The following is a 17,742-nucleotide window of genomic DNA, read 5'->3' on the forward strand; positions in this document are numbered from 1 at the left end:
GACACCAAACGTGCTTCACCTTAACATCTTACATTCACAAATCTGCCCAGCAGCTCTAAACTAGTGCGTTATATCGTGGGAGAAAACTCAGGCCATAAGAACTAAAACTTGGCCCAAAGGAATTGTTTCTTTCCTCCTTCTGGGCAAGATAGAATCCTAAAAGACTTCATTTAAGAATTCTGGGTATAACAAGTATGCTTTGCTGCATCTGATAGGAAATGTTTCATTTGACCAAGTGCCCGCTGTGGAAATGCTGTATGTAGTACTCGGTTTTATGAAAACCTGTAAGAATTCACGGCAGTTAGCTTTCCTTCGTGATACAGTATATTAATAATTCTGATTCAATAAAAGATTTCCTGTTGACATTATTTCATTTAACAAATGAAGCAGACATATATTTATGCGGACATGAAGTTTAATATGCATACATTTTATAAATAAGTTTTAAAGTATTCAATTTAATCCAGCACAGGTTGATTGTGCACCTACTATGTGTAAAGCATTAATTTATCTTGTGAGTGCCGTTGTGGATTTGGCCTGGAGCTTTTGTCCCCAGATATCTGCATTGAGGCCTCTTTTCACTGCAGTCTCTCTCAACCCTCAGGTTTAGGCTGTTTCCCTAACTTACAAAAAATGTACTTTTTTGAGAAAGGGATTAATTATCTACTGAGGAGTTTGTCTACAATGACAGTTGGGACACTAACAGAAAGTTACTCAGAAAGCATGTGAACCTCGAGTTGCATCACTTTATGTCACAAAATGAACATCACTTGACTGATGACAGAACAGAACAAAAGGTATGTACTTTCCCCCTCTACATATGGGCAAACAAAATAATACATGCAGAGTTATTTCTCTTAAATATCTGGCAAGGCATATGATTGATTGTTAGGAATTTTTTGACTTGGTTAAGACAAAATTTAGCCAAATGTTAAAGCATGGAAAATGTTGGTATAGGCAAAGCGAATATTCTGACAAAGCTTTAAAATCACCCCATCACACAAACATGTTGAAATCTTACCATTAGGTTGTCATGCAGTCTGTTTCTCTGCAGCGAGCATTAGCTTTAACCCTTCAGTGCTGCTGCTGAATTTCATGTTTAGGGAGAGGGCTGAAGCTTCATTCAGGAATAAGCTTGTACTTGGGTGATGAGCGTCAGTTTACACGAGAGAACTGCAGTTTCACTCGTGTATCTTTACAGTCAATCCTCGCTCAGAAGGAGACTTTAGTGTTTGACGAGTGCCTGGTGATTTGTGCGGACTGTGTGTTTAAGAGATTATGTAAATTCAGTGTGTGTCACACAGATCTTTCTCTTCCTCCTGTGAACTTGCTACCTCTGATAGAACTTCTTGAGGGCACATCTTTTAGATGACATAATTTCAGCAACCCTTAGGGTCTGCTTTCTAAGTGACTGCCCTTGGGATGAGATGGCTATTTTCTGGGTTTGACTTTGCAGTGTTTCTTAGAGAAAGCCCTCACTGAAAGGGTTAAGGTATGTTACTGCAGCAGTTATCAGCAGACCAGCCATCTACCTTTGGTACTTACAGGAATTTTATGGCTCTTGATCATATTATCAAATTCTTCATTAATTTTTTTGTATTTTTCTTCAGTGCGTGGGGTGAGTGCATAAGAGGAGTCAGGATCGGGGCTTTCACAGCCTTTGTTTTCTTTCTTGTTCAAGGCCTGCCAGGTTCAGAGAAATATCAAGAGTAAAAAAAATGAAGGGTGTTTTGAGTACTTACACACAATCTTTGCCTGCTGATCATTAGATCAATATCTTCGTTAATTTTCCTGTACTTGTCCTCAGACTCAGGGCTGTGACCTACTGAATCGTCTGCATCAGGATCTGGGCTGTCACAGCCATTAAGGCCCTTCTTTCTCAACGTCTGAAATACATAATTTGGAAAGTTCAAACCTAGACAAAGGCTGTAAAAGACATTCAGGGGTGTCACAGACGTTCAAGCTTGCCAGTATTTTAGGTTATTACATGTGCTATATTACATTAGGGTAGGGTAAAGAAAAACCGTAGAAAGACACCATGAGTCATTTCAACAGTGCACTCATTACTACTTAAAAAAAAAGTAAAAGGAAAATAAATATTCCTTCTGCAACCAAATTCGATGAACAAAGATGGTATGAGGATTGAGGTTTCATGATCTGAAATTCATATGTGCTCCAAATATCTAGTGACAGGCGATCACAGAATACAAATAAGGGGGCAAATTGCAACACTATTTTCCCACAGAAAAATTAGAAGTTAGGACATTACACAATGATTTCAGAAAATGTGATCATGACAAAAGCAGAAATGGTGGCAACAGATCCTTAGTTTGAGTTTAACATAATGGTTGGCACTAAAAGTGTCCTGCCACCCCTTTGGATGTGCACTTGACAGCAAAAGGTGGTAGGAGAACCCAGCTAACATTCTCACGAAATACCCATTAAGAATGTTCAGACCCTGTGATCATAAGGAGAATCACCTTTGTTTAGGCTGGTTAGAGTTCTATATGTGTGAAGACCTGTATTGAAATTGATAATACTGAGAAGGTGTCTGCCTAAACAGAGGCTGGAAAAAAAAGTCAACAGAGCTGAGCTTAGGGCTTCATTATCTTGACCTGAGTAAGGAAGCCAAAGAACACTGCAGAGAGGTAACCAAGTCAGTAACTACTGAAGTAGCAAAAGTTCCTCCTGGCTGTAGCTGAGGAGGGTCACCCTGAGACTGCCTCCTGACACATGAAAGTGAAAAGTCAGTGCCTCTTCTCGAACCTCCTGTCTCCTGAATGTATGTCTGGTCTAGTTTCAGCTGTCACAGAAGGATAAATACTCATATAACACTGTAACAGGAAAAGTATGAGTCAGGAGTTTTACTTTCTTTTTTTTCTTCTTTTTAAAATTGACGGTTGTCAACTTAATTGGACATGATCCTATTTACAGATAGTTAGGTTTTTAGAAATGATAAAACTTCTGATTAATCAATCACACAGCTTGCCACGTTAACTTTTAATAGACGAGCAACATTTCTGAATTTTCCTGGTACTACCAAATCATTTATAAAGAGCTATGTACCTAAGTGTCTCTTATCAATGGAAAGTTCAGCAGAGCTCATCTTTATTAAAGACCGAATTCACATACAAATAAAGCAAAAGCTGCGACATCAAGCTAAGGAACTCAAAGCTGAGATAACACTCCATTTTTAATTCATGCAATTGGGGAAAACAAATCAAACAACATGAGTTAAAAAGGGGGTGTCAGTCTTAAAAATTTAAACTCCTTGGCTCTTATTGATGTGTAACAAATGTAACATTTTAAAAATTAGTTTCTGAGGCACTGAAGATTTTCAGTTAAAATCAAGCTGAGACCATTTTGAATATGTCTATGATACACTGTGGCTCTGTACATATTTATTAATGTTACAGTGATATAATATAACAAATAAACATATGGTTACAGCTTATTATGTGGTACAATGTTTGAAGATTAAAATGAATATTTTGACACACGGTGATAAAATATACATTTACAATCTTGGGGAATTTATAACTGGTGGGGCCACCTGGCCCCCTATCATGAATCTACATTTTTCACCCAGAATAAGTACTCCTAGAGGGTTCCTACAATAATACTATAGAGAATGTCACAATATGTTAGAATAACAATTTTATTTGCTAACTTAATTTCCTATATTTTAAACTCTTTTGTTAGCATTATCTCAATCACAAAAACATTCTTCCGGGTGAAGACTATTTGTATTATGATGTGGTTCTGCTTTGATCTCCACATATCCTTGAGCTTTTAAGAATAATTTCTGAGTGTCTTGCATCATACTCCACAAATTTTTCATAAAAATTCACTTATGCAGAAAAAAGTATGTAAGATCAAGAACATATTATCTGATATTTTTTTCAGAATTTATCTACTGATATTTCTCTAGGGCATGTTTAAAATATTCTTATATAAACCCCTCATTTAAGGTCTTATCTGGTATAACATTAATTTACAGTCTTATCTAGACAGTAGATTTTTCAATGTGCACCCGAATCTTTTATCCAATAAATCTTCTTGTGAAAACTATAGTTGTTTTGATGTGCAGATTTTTGACAACAGAACGCAAGGGTTAGGAGAGGCCTATCAACTGTCATTACAATCCATCTGGCACATACATGTGTGCTAAATATTCTTACAAAGATTTCAGGGGTAGATATTGTGTTTGGTTTATAAAAATTCAAACATCAATTATACTTTATTGAAAGAGCTCCACAAATATTAACTCATTATCTCTCACAAATCTTCCATGAAGCTTTCAGGAAACCTTGTGCCAGGTCTCAGGCCAGCATGGCCCAGCACAATGGCCCAAGGCTCCTGTCTCCTGCCAGGCCACTGTGTGGTCACCTTGCCCCTGCCTAGGCTTTCCCACACTTGTGAAGTGCAAAATGAGAGATGTGGAATAGCCCTTTCCCACTCATATGTAACTACAGCAGTGGACTGAACACTGAAATAAATTAGGTAGAACTGAAAAACAAAATTAGGGTGTGGGAAAATTGTAAGTATAAAAATATGGCTAAAATGTTGATAGTTCTTAGATGTCAAGGTTTAGACCAAGTGGGAATGCTTATTGTTCAATAAAACATTTCTCAGTTTATAGGTTAAAAAATGAATTAGATCAATAGCTCCTTTATACCTAAAGACTTACATAAACTATTAAGTAAAGAAAGCAAGTGGCATGAAGTCACAAAGGAAATGGCAGGGATGGGAATAAGAGGGAAACAGTGGCTCATTTTCTCCCAGTAAATTCTTCTTATATCTGACTACATCATCCTACAATGAATATCACCACTATTTAAGTAATGAAATATCTCTACCATTTAAAGGCACTTATAGTCTTATTTCAAGTTATATTATGTTATTTAAAAGAGGAGCATTTTGAGAAATACAAACACAAAACCCAAGAGCATACATATTGAGCTCTAAATTCCCATAATCACATAACCAGAACATTGAAAAAACTGTTCAAAAATATTACTCTCAGCTGAGAGCTTGTAGAACACATTTCTGCTAAGTACAAATTATTACAGTGGAATTATAAAGCTCTGAAAATGGAAGTAATGGCACAAACTTTACCATAGTTTGAATGTGGAACCGAAAGACTAATCTTATCTTTATTATATTAAAAATCTACAGCTGTTTAATTGATGACAAAAGAATTAGTATTAGATTCAGCCAAGTCTGTCTTTATCACAGTAATAAATAGCTGATATTAACTAAAGGGATTACTAAATGGATAAATAAGCATTATTCCCTACGGCCTTTTTCTAGTAAAATCAAAATCTCTGTCACTGGCCGTTGAAAGATTCTCTGATCTTTTATAAATGTTACTGGTCAGGTAATGTAGGCACTTAAATCATTATTCTTTCACAGGGGCTAGAAGTCCTAGATGTATATATTTTAAGTGTCTCTCAGCTGACTATGTTTTGAGAGATTTATTCTGTATGTCAAGATAAGGCAAGAGATCTACTGAAACCACCAGCTTCCCTTGCTTCATATCTAAAGAAACTCTGCCCTCAGAGAAATCTGTAAATCTGGAGTCAGGCTTCCATGTGAGAGTGACACTTGTGGGTTAGATCATTGCCTGCAGAGGCTTCTGGGATGTTTTCACAAGGCAGTGACTGTCATGCAGTGAGCTGAGAACAGCCTTTTCTGAGAGAAGTAATTAGATTGACAGAAGGTGACATACTCCAAACAATAAATGGGAAAAGGAGTGCAGACAGGTAATCCAAAAACCACGTGGAATCTCCCCTCCCAGACATGTGGACATATGGACACTGCATTATTACATTTGTTCATTGGGAAAACTTGAAATACATGTAAACTGACAATGATAGGTGACAGGTGCCTCAAAAATTCTAATGAAATAGATGTAGGGAACAGATTCTACTTCATTACTGAAAGGAATATAAATGAAAAAGAATGCCACATGGAGCTCTCATATCTTGTCTTAGACATTATGTTATCAACTAGAAAATCCCTTCTGTATACAATGGTTAAAACTGGCTTCCCCTTCCTAATTTATTTCTTGTTAGTAGAAAAGAAATATCTAATCATTGGCCTTTTTCAATTGTATGGAGACTATAATATTTTATGTTGATGCTATTTAAGTAAAATTTAGCTTCTTTCCGAGACCCACCATCACAGATTAAAAGCTTCCAATCATTCAATTTCTTTCCATGTCTGTAATCTTAGTTCTCAAGAATATATTATTTCCATCATCTTTCTTTTTCTGTGCCTCCCCATTTCACAGCAGAAATTTCAAATCCCCCTGTGAAAAAACCCAAAATACTCTTACTAATTTTTGTTAAAATTCAAATAACCACCCTTTCTTGCACAGCTAGCATTACCCTTCAAAGGGCTGATGTATCAAGAACACATGCAGGAATTGGTATTATAAGTTGAGTGAATGTCCTGTTCACACAAAAGCCAAGAAAAAAAAGACATCAACTTAGGAAAAATGGCTTCCTTTCTCTGATATTAAATCATTTTTGTGCTTGTCTATCACAGCTTTATGAAGATAACTGTCTGCTCTTCACAAGCTGAATAATCTTTAGAAAGCAGTGAATCCACACAGGCACAGGAGGTGCAGTTGAAATGGAGACTGCCCTTCACTGAACTTTCTAAGTGCATTTCACAAATACCCTCCCACCCTGGTGCTGATACTCACAACACTGCTGCTTCCAGGCCCTTCAGTATCTGTGGAGTGGCTGCCACCCTAAGCACTGTGCTCAATGACTTACTTCATTTAAAACACATTCAGCAAATAATTACTGAGAACCTACTATATACCAGACACTGGTTTGTGTACCTGTAGAGAAGCAGGCAATACAAATTCAAACTAAAAGCTCTGACCTGACCTATAATATTGTATGTTTTTTGGTGATTTCTAGCACAGATTACTTAGGCTGGGGGAAGATCAGGTGCCAAGAAATTCCTCCATAAGTTTTAATAATCAAAACTGTAAGCATTGTCTATACTCTTTCCTTGTTCCATCGTTCTTCTTTGTTCTTAATATAGAAATGAAAAGGCACATTAAAATACTGTGAATTTAGTAAATCAGTAGGTAGACTTTAATTAGACAAGCAAATCATAGCTAGTATAGAGTATGCAAAAATGAAATATTATCCTAAATTATCCATTTGTGGTGAAAATTTTCATAAGAAATCAAAAACGTAAACCTTAACAACACTACATTTCGCTAGGTTATTAATGCTCATTCTAACCAGATATTAACTCCTACTTGGGTAAGGCTGGGAAGAGCTGGAGAGTTTCACTGTTTTGTTTTCGTTCCTCTCCTCAAAAGACAATTTTCATATTGGACTTGAAATTATTTTCACTGAATTAATTTTTCATCTTTAAATACTGGAGATAAAAGACTGATTGAAGATTTGAAGACTTTCAATGCATAGACCTAAAGAAATATCCAGCCACTCCTCCAACTGGCCACAAATTCTTTCATATAAGTATTTAGAGGGTGATAGTTCCTAGAATTACTGATTCTCTAATACTGGATGAGACCACCAAGGACCGTCTGGCTCTTCCTCATGCCTTCCAGAGGGAGGATAATGCTGCACAAGCGCTGGCCTTTCATATCTTATGACCTTGCTCAAGCCAGACTCTCCTACTGGAATGACCCCACCAGTATCTGTTCCCTGTATGCAGACAGTCCTCCTCCAAGGGAAAGCTGACACATCCTCTCCTCTCTGTAGACTTCTCTGATCACCAGGACTGAATTAATTTCTCCCTGATTCATGCACTCATTTATTGTATACATTTTTCTATTAGAGCTTTTATCGCAAATTATTATTTATGCGTTTGTCTCCATTGCTAAATCGCTAGGTAATGAAAGCAACTTCCTTTATTCACTTTGGAAGTTGCAATATAGAACAGAGCCTGACACACTGTAGGTGCTCAGTAAATGCTTGCTGAATGAACAGAACACACATTTCACTTCAGCGATACTGCGTGCAGAGGTTTTGTGACTGGACAGAGGCTATTTGGCTGGCTGAAGGTGAAAATGGTAGTGGGATCTAGACCCCTTGACACATATTACTAAGTGCTACTATGTCAGGTGTTGTCTGTGGTCCTCTGGATGTTAAGAATGCTTTTTCTGAATATATGATCAAGATAATTTGTTTACGTGTTTTTCTTCCCATGAGTGAGCTCCTGGAGGTTAGGCATTGTTTACTAGTCATCCTGTATCACGAGGACTTAGCACAGGGCCTGCCATGAGGTAGAAGCTTAATAAATGTTTGCAGTATTAATGACAGACTGAATGGATGAATGAACAGAACAGGAAGAAATGCTACAGGGAGAAAGTATAGTCTCAGTGTAGGAGTTTTGCAACTGCAATTTTCTTTTTTCACATTTTATATTATTATTTCACACTGTTAAAAGTCAATTATTATTTTAGTCTTCTTAAGTAACTGTTACAAAGTGACTATTTTCTGAAATGTACCATTTTAAACTTAGAAAGCAATGCAGTAGAGGCATAATATGTACTAGGAATGAAATTGATCATAACTTATCAGGAGATTTATATCATTAACTACTTAAAATCTGGTGTATTGGTCTACATATGGAATGTCAGAAAAACAGCATTCATGAAATCTTTAAGGGAGAAAAGCCATTAGTATATAATCTCAGTGATGAAATGGGTAGCAGGAAAAAGGGGTACAGAATTCAGCACAGAAGGAGAAAAAAGGGAGTGGTATTTTAGGCAGCATGTATAAGGTTAGAAAAGGAAAAGCAGAAAGCTTAACGAAAGGAATACAGGGAAACTTTTGGGAATGTGAGTCAGATACTATAAATCTGAAATGAGCATGTTTCAAAATTCTTGGGCAAAGTTCACTTTTTTTCCCATTCTTGGATACTGGTCTCCTGCTCCACTGTTCTCTCTGGCTTTGACATTGGTCTTATTCTGGGCCAATCTTAGCCTGGAGGATTCATGGAAAATCAGGGTGATTCTAGGGCCAAGCAGATGATTCAGGCTTCCTCAGGATAGGTCAGTGGTTTTGCGTTTTTATTAAGGTTTCTTCCACCACACCTCTTTTGGAACCGGGACAAACATGTATCAAAGAGGCTGGCCTAGAACAGGACTGAGATGGGGAAGTTTGGCATGAAATGTCTCCTGATATTCTGAATCCAGGAGAGATTTGAAGTGAAATATGAAACAGGGAATGTTTTAATATACAATGACTGAAATGCATGCTAAAATATGCAGTTAATCCTAATAATTGCTATAAAGCAGGCTAAGAAAATAAAGCCTGGAATACAAAACAAAAATCTGAGATATAAAGGATCAAACTGTAGATGAGTTTGAAAAATGGATGATGTTAGTGATTTCTTAAATAAGGAAGGAAAAGATAAGGCAGAATTATAAATTAAACAAAGGTTGAGAAAGAGAGGAGAGAAGCAAATGAACAAAGACCAGGAAGCAGGATTTTTGAAAGTACAAAATATGAATGCAATTCATCTACTAACCATTTTGGACTATGGCACTTTACTTGCAAATAGGTTACAGGGATAAAAAAGCAGATATTGGGGCACTGATTCTTTAAAAATAACATGTTGAAGCATAATTTATAAACCATTAATGACTTATTTTAACAAAAGAAGATGTATATGTTATCTTGAGTAATGACAGTAAGGTCAAATCATTATTTTTGTTTCCCTGTAGCTCTTATCTAGTTGTAAATGCCTTTTTATTCAAGTTGGGCCAGTGCGTGATTAGTCATTTGAAAAGGGAGTAGCCTTCACTGCCTTATTTATCAGTCAGCTCAGGATTATACTTAGTCATCATACTTCCTCATTTCTGTAGGATTCCCATGATCTCTGCTACATCACTGATTTTCCCATTTATATTTTTGATTCCATCCTCTCCTTTCACCCATTCCCTTCCCAACTTTCCCTTCCTAGGAAACATCACAACTTAGTTGCTGGAGCTGGAGACCCAGAAATCACCCAAGACTCCACCATCTCTTGACTCAACCATCATTGTTTTTATACTTGGTCTCCCATCCTTAGTCTGTTTGTCCCCTGACCCCCACTTTCCAGTTAATTATTCTTCCTTCTTTTGGCAGGGTCTTAATAAAATGCAAATCTAACTGTAGAACAGTTCTCCTTATAAACAATGGTGGCTTCCAACAGCCTCACCCACTAATTTTTTTTTTTTTTTTTTTTTGAGGTAGGCAGGCCTCTCACCACTGTGGCCTCTCCATTGTGGAGCACAGGCTCCGGACGCGCAGGCTCAGCGGCCATGGCTCACGGGCCCAGCCGCTCCGTGGCATGTGGGATCTTCCCAGACCAGGGCACGAACCCACGTCCCCTGCATCGGCAGGCGGACTCTCAACCACTGCGCCACCAGGGAAGCCCTCACCTATTAATTTTCACAGCAAGCTCTCTGCCTGCCTTTCCTACACTATTGCCTCTCTTCTCCCCCAGCACTCTAGGTTTTGCCAAGGGGGAGCTTCTCACCACTTCCCAAGTTAGGTAGTCCCTTTAATAACACTGTTTCGATATGTATCATTTATTCTTGTCTGGAATATCCTTCTTTACTCCTCTCTGCTACACAAACCATAGTCATCTTAGGACATCTATTACCTAAGGCATCACTTACTCTGCGAAGCTTCTTCCTAACTCTCCTAGGCACTTAGCGACTCTATCCTCTGTACCTGTAGAATCCTTACCTTTTTCTGTTTTTTAAATAATATGTGGTACTTTATATTGTAATTTATCTTTAAACATGTCTGCTTCACCACCTGACAGTGAGTTCTGTTAGGGTTGGATATTTCTGGCTCCTGACAGAGGGTCTGATTAATATATGTGGGCTCAATATATGTTCTCAGTAACTGTTCATTGGATGAATGAATAAGCAAACAAATTTGACAGACATACTTTCTAATGGTGATAGACTGACTGAAATGAGTTGGGTGGTCTCCTAAGGTGACAGTGTTTTTTTAATAAGATCGGTAAGTCAAAATTCAAGGAGCATGAGTTCTGGTAGGTTAAAGCAATCTCTGTAATTACTTCATGACTGTGGCACAGGATATCCTTGTGGAGAATAGAGGGAACAGTGGAGGTAACATAGAGTACTGTATACGGGACACAAAGGGTTGGGATCCTTTGTGTTTAGAATTGGAGTCCTGGGAACTATGGGCTGATCCTGTCCATTCTCTCAAGTCTTTTGTGGCTACTGGTGCTCTAAGTTACCACCAGGAGGACATACACACAGTGAGAACCAAAAATACTGCAAGAGTTGCTTTTGTGTATTCCTTTCTCTGTTTCTAGGTCTTCCCTCAGAAACAAGGGCACTACCTTCTTTTTTTTTTTTTTTTTTTTTCTTTTTTCCCCCGTACGCGAGCCTCTCACTGTTGTGGCCTCTCCCTTGCAGAGCACAGGCTCCGGACGCGCAGGCTCAGCGGCCATGGCTCACGGGCCCAGAAGCTCCGCGGCATGTGGGATCTTCCCAGACCAGGGCATGAACCCGTGTCCCCTGCATCAGCAGGCGGACACTCAACTGCTGCGCCACCAGGGAAGCCCAAGGGCACTACTTTGATGTAAGTTTAAGAATCTTTGTTAGTTGGGATCTATAGTTTATCACTAGCTTATCAGAAAAGAAGAGCGCTCTGTGTACACTCATAAAAGGCAACACAAAATAAAATAACACAAAAAAACCGGTTTGAGGTTGACAACTGACTGACTCGAGTCCTGACAATTTTGATCACACCTGAGAATGGTACCTGAGATAGCCAAATCTCACTTCTGAGACAGCTAGCCACTCCCAGATGAAGGTTAAGTTGCTTCCTTTCCTAATACCTCTCGCCTACCCAGAGCCTCTGCCAGGCTGACGAGAGGTAAAGAGCTCCAGTGGGCTTGGCCCTGGCCCACGCTCTCCTGAGCTGGCCCTTGGCCTGAGAGGGAAACCCTCTCTTTGTCATTCATTCTTACCGTTGTAGTTGCCATGTCTTAGGTCACAGGCCAGCCCAACATGAACCAATGCACCATTAACAGACTTTAGCCTGAGATATCACTGAAAATACTTTACCAAGTTTTTTTTTTCTATACCTCAATTTATTAAATGATGGGGAGAGAGATTTTCAAGGACCAATCCTGGATTGTGAACACAGATCTTATTTATGGTTTCCTCACCTTCTTCCCCATGATACCTGACATTCAAACTTTTTTCCTAATTGATTTCTCTCTCTCCCCAATAAACTAGCCTGCTCTCCAATGAGTGGCAATAAGCCATTCTCTACTGACACTTCTCAAGAGGAAAGTTTTGATTTTGGTTATTCTATAGCGATTGGGCAGCAACGATAGGAAAGGGCCTCTTATACTCCAGCTCCCCAGTCAGTATACCATGTGAAGAAGAGCCTAAATACCAATTCTGAGGGTTTTGCCTGGATCTGTGATATGCCATCTGGAAGACTAGTATTGACAACTGTGTTAACACATGCTGCTCTGTACCTATACTGCTCTGATATGTCAAAATGAGGTATCAGGACTGCAGAGCATTGTATGAGAACAATATGCGAGTCACAGCTACTGTGGCTGCCAGGGGAGGGAAGAGTCTCAATGTGTTAGAACACACCCCCATGAGAGCAGAAACTTTTTTTTTCATCTCTGTATCCACAACAACTTGAATGTGCTCAGCACATGGATAACACCCAGTAAATATTGTTGTTAATAAAAGAATAATGGAATCCAAGGCTGCAGCATCAGAGGTTCTTATTTAAGATGGAACACAATAGGATCTGAAAACACACAGGGAGCAGTTGCTAGGTTTGTACTCAGGGCGTAGGCTGCTTTCACCCCTACCAATCACTCTCTCTAATTCCACATATGAATTTAAATTATAAACAGAAAGAATCATGAACTAGAGAGTTAATGGAATTAATATGTCTCTCTTTTATGCTTCCTCAGAACTTTGTAATTAATATTTATTTTATAATGTTGCTCTCTGTAGTCTTGTTTTATTTTATTTTCTAGATTATAAGATTTCTGTAGACAGGAAGTGTCTCTTGAGCGCTTTCTTTTTATCCTTGGCAACTAGTGCAGTAGACAGTAGAATGTTGCAAGAAATTGGTTAACTCTTTTGGATGGGTGTCATACATGGGAATACCTCTAAGGAGAGCCTGGTGACATATAATAAGGAGGCTCAGAAAGATTAAGCAAAAGCTAGTGGGGATCCAAGCTTTTCCTTTCCTTTAACACTGAAACTTCTCTCTCTCCGTTCAACATTAGCAATGTTTGTGAGGTCTGTCAAAGGCTAGCAACCTTGGTCTCTAGCCTTACTCTTATGACTTGCCTTTTTCAATGTAGAATCCCCTGGAACTTGGTTAATACAGTATCAATATTTTCGTTTTATAGGCTAATATACTGGAAAACTTTCTGCTTAGCAGAGAGTGCCCAAAATATCATATGGGTAGGATGGTCACTGGTCAGGGACTGGGCCAGCTACACCAGTGGCTGGAAGGACACCACGGGACTTCAACAGTCTTGGTGTGTGGACAGGAAAGCAGGATGTACTCCCAAGCAAACAACAGGCCAGCACTGGCAGCCGGAAGTCAAGAAGCAGGGAAGAAAGGCTCCTTATAGGTTCCAAGGGTTGTCCTGGAAGTAAGGTAGTTGTGCTGGATATTAGGTTTGCAGGATGTTATCTACTCGTCAGGGAACAAATCTCTACCTGTCACACTCACATTAGGCATTAAGAAAGTCCCTCAGACTAAACCTCCAAATGTACAGCAGTACACTTACAATGCTCCCTCCTTTCTTTTCTGCAAATAAGTTTATTTTGGTTTATACCTCTTATCTCTCTCACCACATTAAAAACTACTGTGGGGAAGGAAAGGGTCTAATCTATTTATCTTCTATAGCTGTTATGTCACTATCACAAACCTAACACGTGGATTGGTAATAAGTGGTGGACTTTACATTCAATTACCTTGAGTAGGTGTCCAATGAAAAAAAGTTTGTTAAAACTGTACTTCTTAGTAATCAAGGAGCGTCAGATAAATAAAAGGTGCTTAAAAATAAAAGTGCTTCAAAATCCTCAGGCAGTTGCTCAGTTCTAGCCCTTTTAAGGCTTTTGTTGTATTTACAAAACACACTGCTATCATTCTAGTCACGGTCTTTATTTAACTAACCCGCCCTGCAGTCTCAGTGTGGTTCCCTCTGTGGGGTCACTATGCGCCTGCCTCAGTGTCCACATAAGACTGGGCTCCTGGAGGGCAGGGCTGCGCCTTTTATCTGGGAATCCCTAGGACCAAGCAGAGCACCTGGCACCTAGAATTTCATAAATTAATATGAATTTTGAGTTCATTAATCAAAGGGCCTCTCTATTTGCTTTCCTAACAATATAATTATTTCCAGATGGTACCAGAAAAATAACCAGAGTATCTATGGGACAGACATCAAAAACGCCAGCAGCATTTCAAAGTCACGACTCTTTATTCAACTTTCCACAGGGACTTGCCCTCTAGTTTCCTGGCTCTTTTGTTATTGGGGGTTGCTATCTCCTTGACTCACATTGTAGTTCCTGCTATTTTATAGTTGTGATGTGAAGGGTCCTTTCTCATTAGTGTAGACAATTACGAATTGAAGGTAATAGTTAGAAATAAATAGGCCATAGGCCATCTACAAATGGATTCTGAGAATACCTAAGATACATTCCATTACGGCAAACTAGGATCTTCCCTTCTGGATTAAATATTTACAAATAAAATAAAATTCATAAGAAATGTTTTAGAAAGCCTAGTATTATTATCAGGTGCTGATCAAGGCCTACGTACGCTGTCACCTTATTATTTTATGTGCAAATTTAAATTTTCGTAAATTTATGTGTCTAAATTAAATGACCTAGTAATTAAAATCAAACTCATTTCCATTCACTTTCCTTATGCTATGAATGTTATCTATATATGAATCTGTGGGCCCAGAACCTTGGACCAACTGGTAGTTCATAAAATCACATTTCCCATGATGTCATACATTACGCAGATAAGTAACATTCTTAGGTTTTGTATTCTGTTAGCTTGCATTTCACAAGATGCTACAAAAGCTAGAGAGAGTATTGAGAAATGGAAACCAGAAAGGCAAGGAGAGTAAATATTTAAGGCAAGTAATGACAAGAATGAAGAACAGAAAGAGAGGATAAATAGGAGACAGACAGAAAATACATAGTGGGAAATGACGGAGGGAGGGAATGAAAATGAGTGAGAGAGACAAGCTAAAGGTGTTGTGAAAGAGAGAGGGAAAAAATAATCAAGTGAGCACATCAGGTGATCCCCCTTGGTATGTAAGCTGGCCTCTCCTGGTATGCGGGCTCAGCACTTTATGATCTAACATAAAGCTTTATCACGGGCCATCAGCCAGTTTACTCATCCTGATACCCACCCCTGACAGCGGCTCAGCACCTGTTGTCTAACTCAGTGAGGCCAAGTGGCAGCTGCTGGCCTCACAGACTGCTCTGTCCTCTGGCCCCAGACGGCCTTCTCTGATGAGTCTGTGTGGCCTTGGGCTCCAGGCCCCTGTGGCGGTAGCTGCTTGCTTTTGTAGCCAGGATGGCTTTAATGACTTTAGGCATTATCATTGGAAATGTACTGCAGCCTGATTTTTAAGTTTGGCATTTCAACTTCTGTAACTTATGAATTCCAAGTGATTCTGTTAGTTCAGTGGTGAACTAAGATTTTTCATTTGTGCAATAATTTCTTCCATATTATTCATTAGGTGATTATAAAAACAACATTTCCTCTTCTACAGTGAGAAGAGGAAATTAAACCAGTCTTCCCGTACTATCAAAATATTAATTTTCGCCTTAACTGAATCTGTTCCTCAGCAATAACACCTACCATTTATTGAGCATATACTGTGTGCCAGGGACTGAGCCTGTAGCTTGGCATGGATCTTTTTTTAATCCTCACAGCCACTCCTCCACTATGACTGTCATTCAACAGATGAAAAAGAAGAAGGGCGAAGTGGTTCAAGAACTTGCTGAAGTCCGCCAACCTAGTTAGTGTTAGAAGCAACTTAACCAACTCATGTCCAAGCTCCAGAATTACCTCTCTTAGCTATCTCACTATTCCGCTTCTGCAAATTTGCCCCATTATAAAGACTGCCGAAATTATGCCTATGTGTTCTTTGAACACTTACTCTCAGGTGAAATTGGTTAATGTTTGACAAATCTTATTTTCCCCTAAAGGGATACATTTGTAAGCGAATTCATTTTCTGATGAATGAGCTTATCTAAAATGTTTTCCCTGTTGTGCTATTGGAATATCCACTGCAGAGAGGGGAAGGCACCTTCAATAATATTTTGGATGCAGCTATCTAATTAAAATGAAGGGGAGATTGTTGAAAACCTAAGGAAAGAAAAGTGACTTAATTTTTTCAACCCCTATATTTTTAAGATGAGGAAGGAAGTCCTTTGCAATAATGTTTTGGCTGTATCTACCTGGGTGAAGTGTAGGTTTGCTGCAATTATTAGAACAACACTTTGCAGGAAAAAGTTTCTGTTCCTAAGGAAAAAAGGTTGCTTTATATTTTTTGGTGCATATATTCTTTAGATTCACACTCTAACTGCTCAGCCCTTCCCTTCAATTTGCTTGAGTAGATAAGTGATGCAAGGCTGGTAACTATGAGATGACATTGTTGCTGGGTTGGAGGGGGGTAGGTTGGGGAAAAGAGAAGAAATGCATGTTTTTATGGAGAAACTATTGTTTCTCTCTGGGCAAAGCTACAGGATCAAGGAGAAATCTTGTATGCATTATAAAAATTCTTCTTTTAAAACATGGGTACATAAGCTCTTTCCTTTCCTTTGTTTTCAAAATGATACTGATCACCCTGTTACTTTATAGGCCGGATGGGAGGAAAAGTAAAAGGAACGACTGTAAAAGTTCCCAATTTTTTCCAGTAGTTACAAAAAGAGCAAGAAGTGAGATCTCCTTAAGTGAAAATTTCCCAGTCCCAAGGAAAAGGGGAAAACTGTAGGAGAGTTTCAAGAACCACAAGACTTGGGTTTTGCATCTCGTCAGAAAATCCTCACTGTTAGTAAAAGCCTGGGGAAGGGCTGGCACGGACCTGACTCAGCAGAGAAATGCCACCCACAGTCACCCACTCTGCTTCCGCAGTGGCTTAGCTGCCCTGTTTTCTCTGGAGGATCCCCCAGCCAGGCCAACACACACCAGTCTCTCAGATGGGAAACTGGACTTTTTGAAAATTGAAATTCAACCAAGTTGCATAATATTTAAAAGAAGTTTACAATTATGATACGTGGCTTTTTACACAGGCTTAAAGTCAATTTTCTGTTGAATAAATAATATTAACCACATATTAACCACCTAATGGTTTAAAAATGCCTCAAACAGCCATCACCATCATTCTGAATAGAATCCCACTTCTTTTTAAAGTCCACTGTTAAAAGATGAGGGGAAACAGTACCATTAAAAGAGGAAGCAAAACACAGTCCAAAATCTGTTTCCATAAGATAATGCACATAACTGATGAATGGTCAGAGGAATCCAATCTATACCGAGATGAGGTTTGAAGTCAAAGCAGATGTCTGGGAGAAGTTAGGAAGCTCCCCTACCCCAACTTATTACATTACTCCATTGCTGAAGCTAAAGGGACAGATAGAAATCAATGAAAGTTTTGTTGATCTGACATAGGAACTGGTACACGGGAAGATGGAAGTTATAT

General features: G+C 38.8%; 1 protein-coding gene across 50 annotated transcripts in view; it reads right to left on the minus strand.

The window, feature by feature from the left end:
• Positions 1-17,742, minus strand: part of MEF2C (myocyte enhancer factor 2C) — a 170,175-nt gene that overhangs the window by 41,781 nt on the left and 110,652 nt on the right. For 29 of the 50 annotated variants that reach the window (XM_067031306.1, XM_067031266.1, XM_059063145.2 and 26 more), the window contains one exon: positions 1,743-1,886. In XM_067031306.1, coding sequence (XP_066887407.1) covers positions 1,743-1,886 — 144 coding nt within the window. Of the gene's footprint in view, positions 1-1,545; positions 1,684-1,742; positions 1,887-17,742 lie in introns of all 50 variants that reach the window. The other 21 variants (XM_059063142.2, XM_067031308.1, XM_067031295.1 and 18 more) reach the window with 2 other exon arrangements.

Source organism: Kogia breviceps, chromosome 4, assembly GCF_026419965.1.
Source record: "Kogia breviceps isolate mKogBre1 chromosome 4, mKogBre1 haplotype 1, whole genome shotgun sequence".
NCBI classification, from domain to species: Eukaryota; Metazoa; Chordata; class Mammalia; order Artiodactyla; family Physeteridae; genus Kogia; species Kogia breviceps.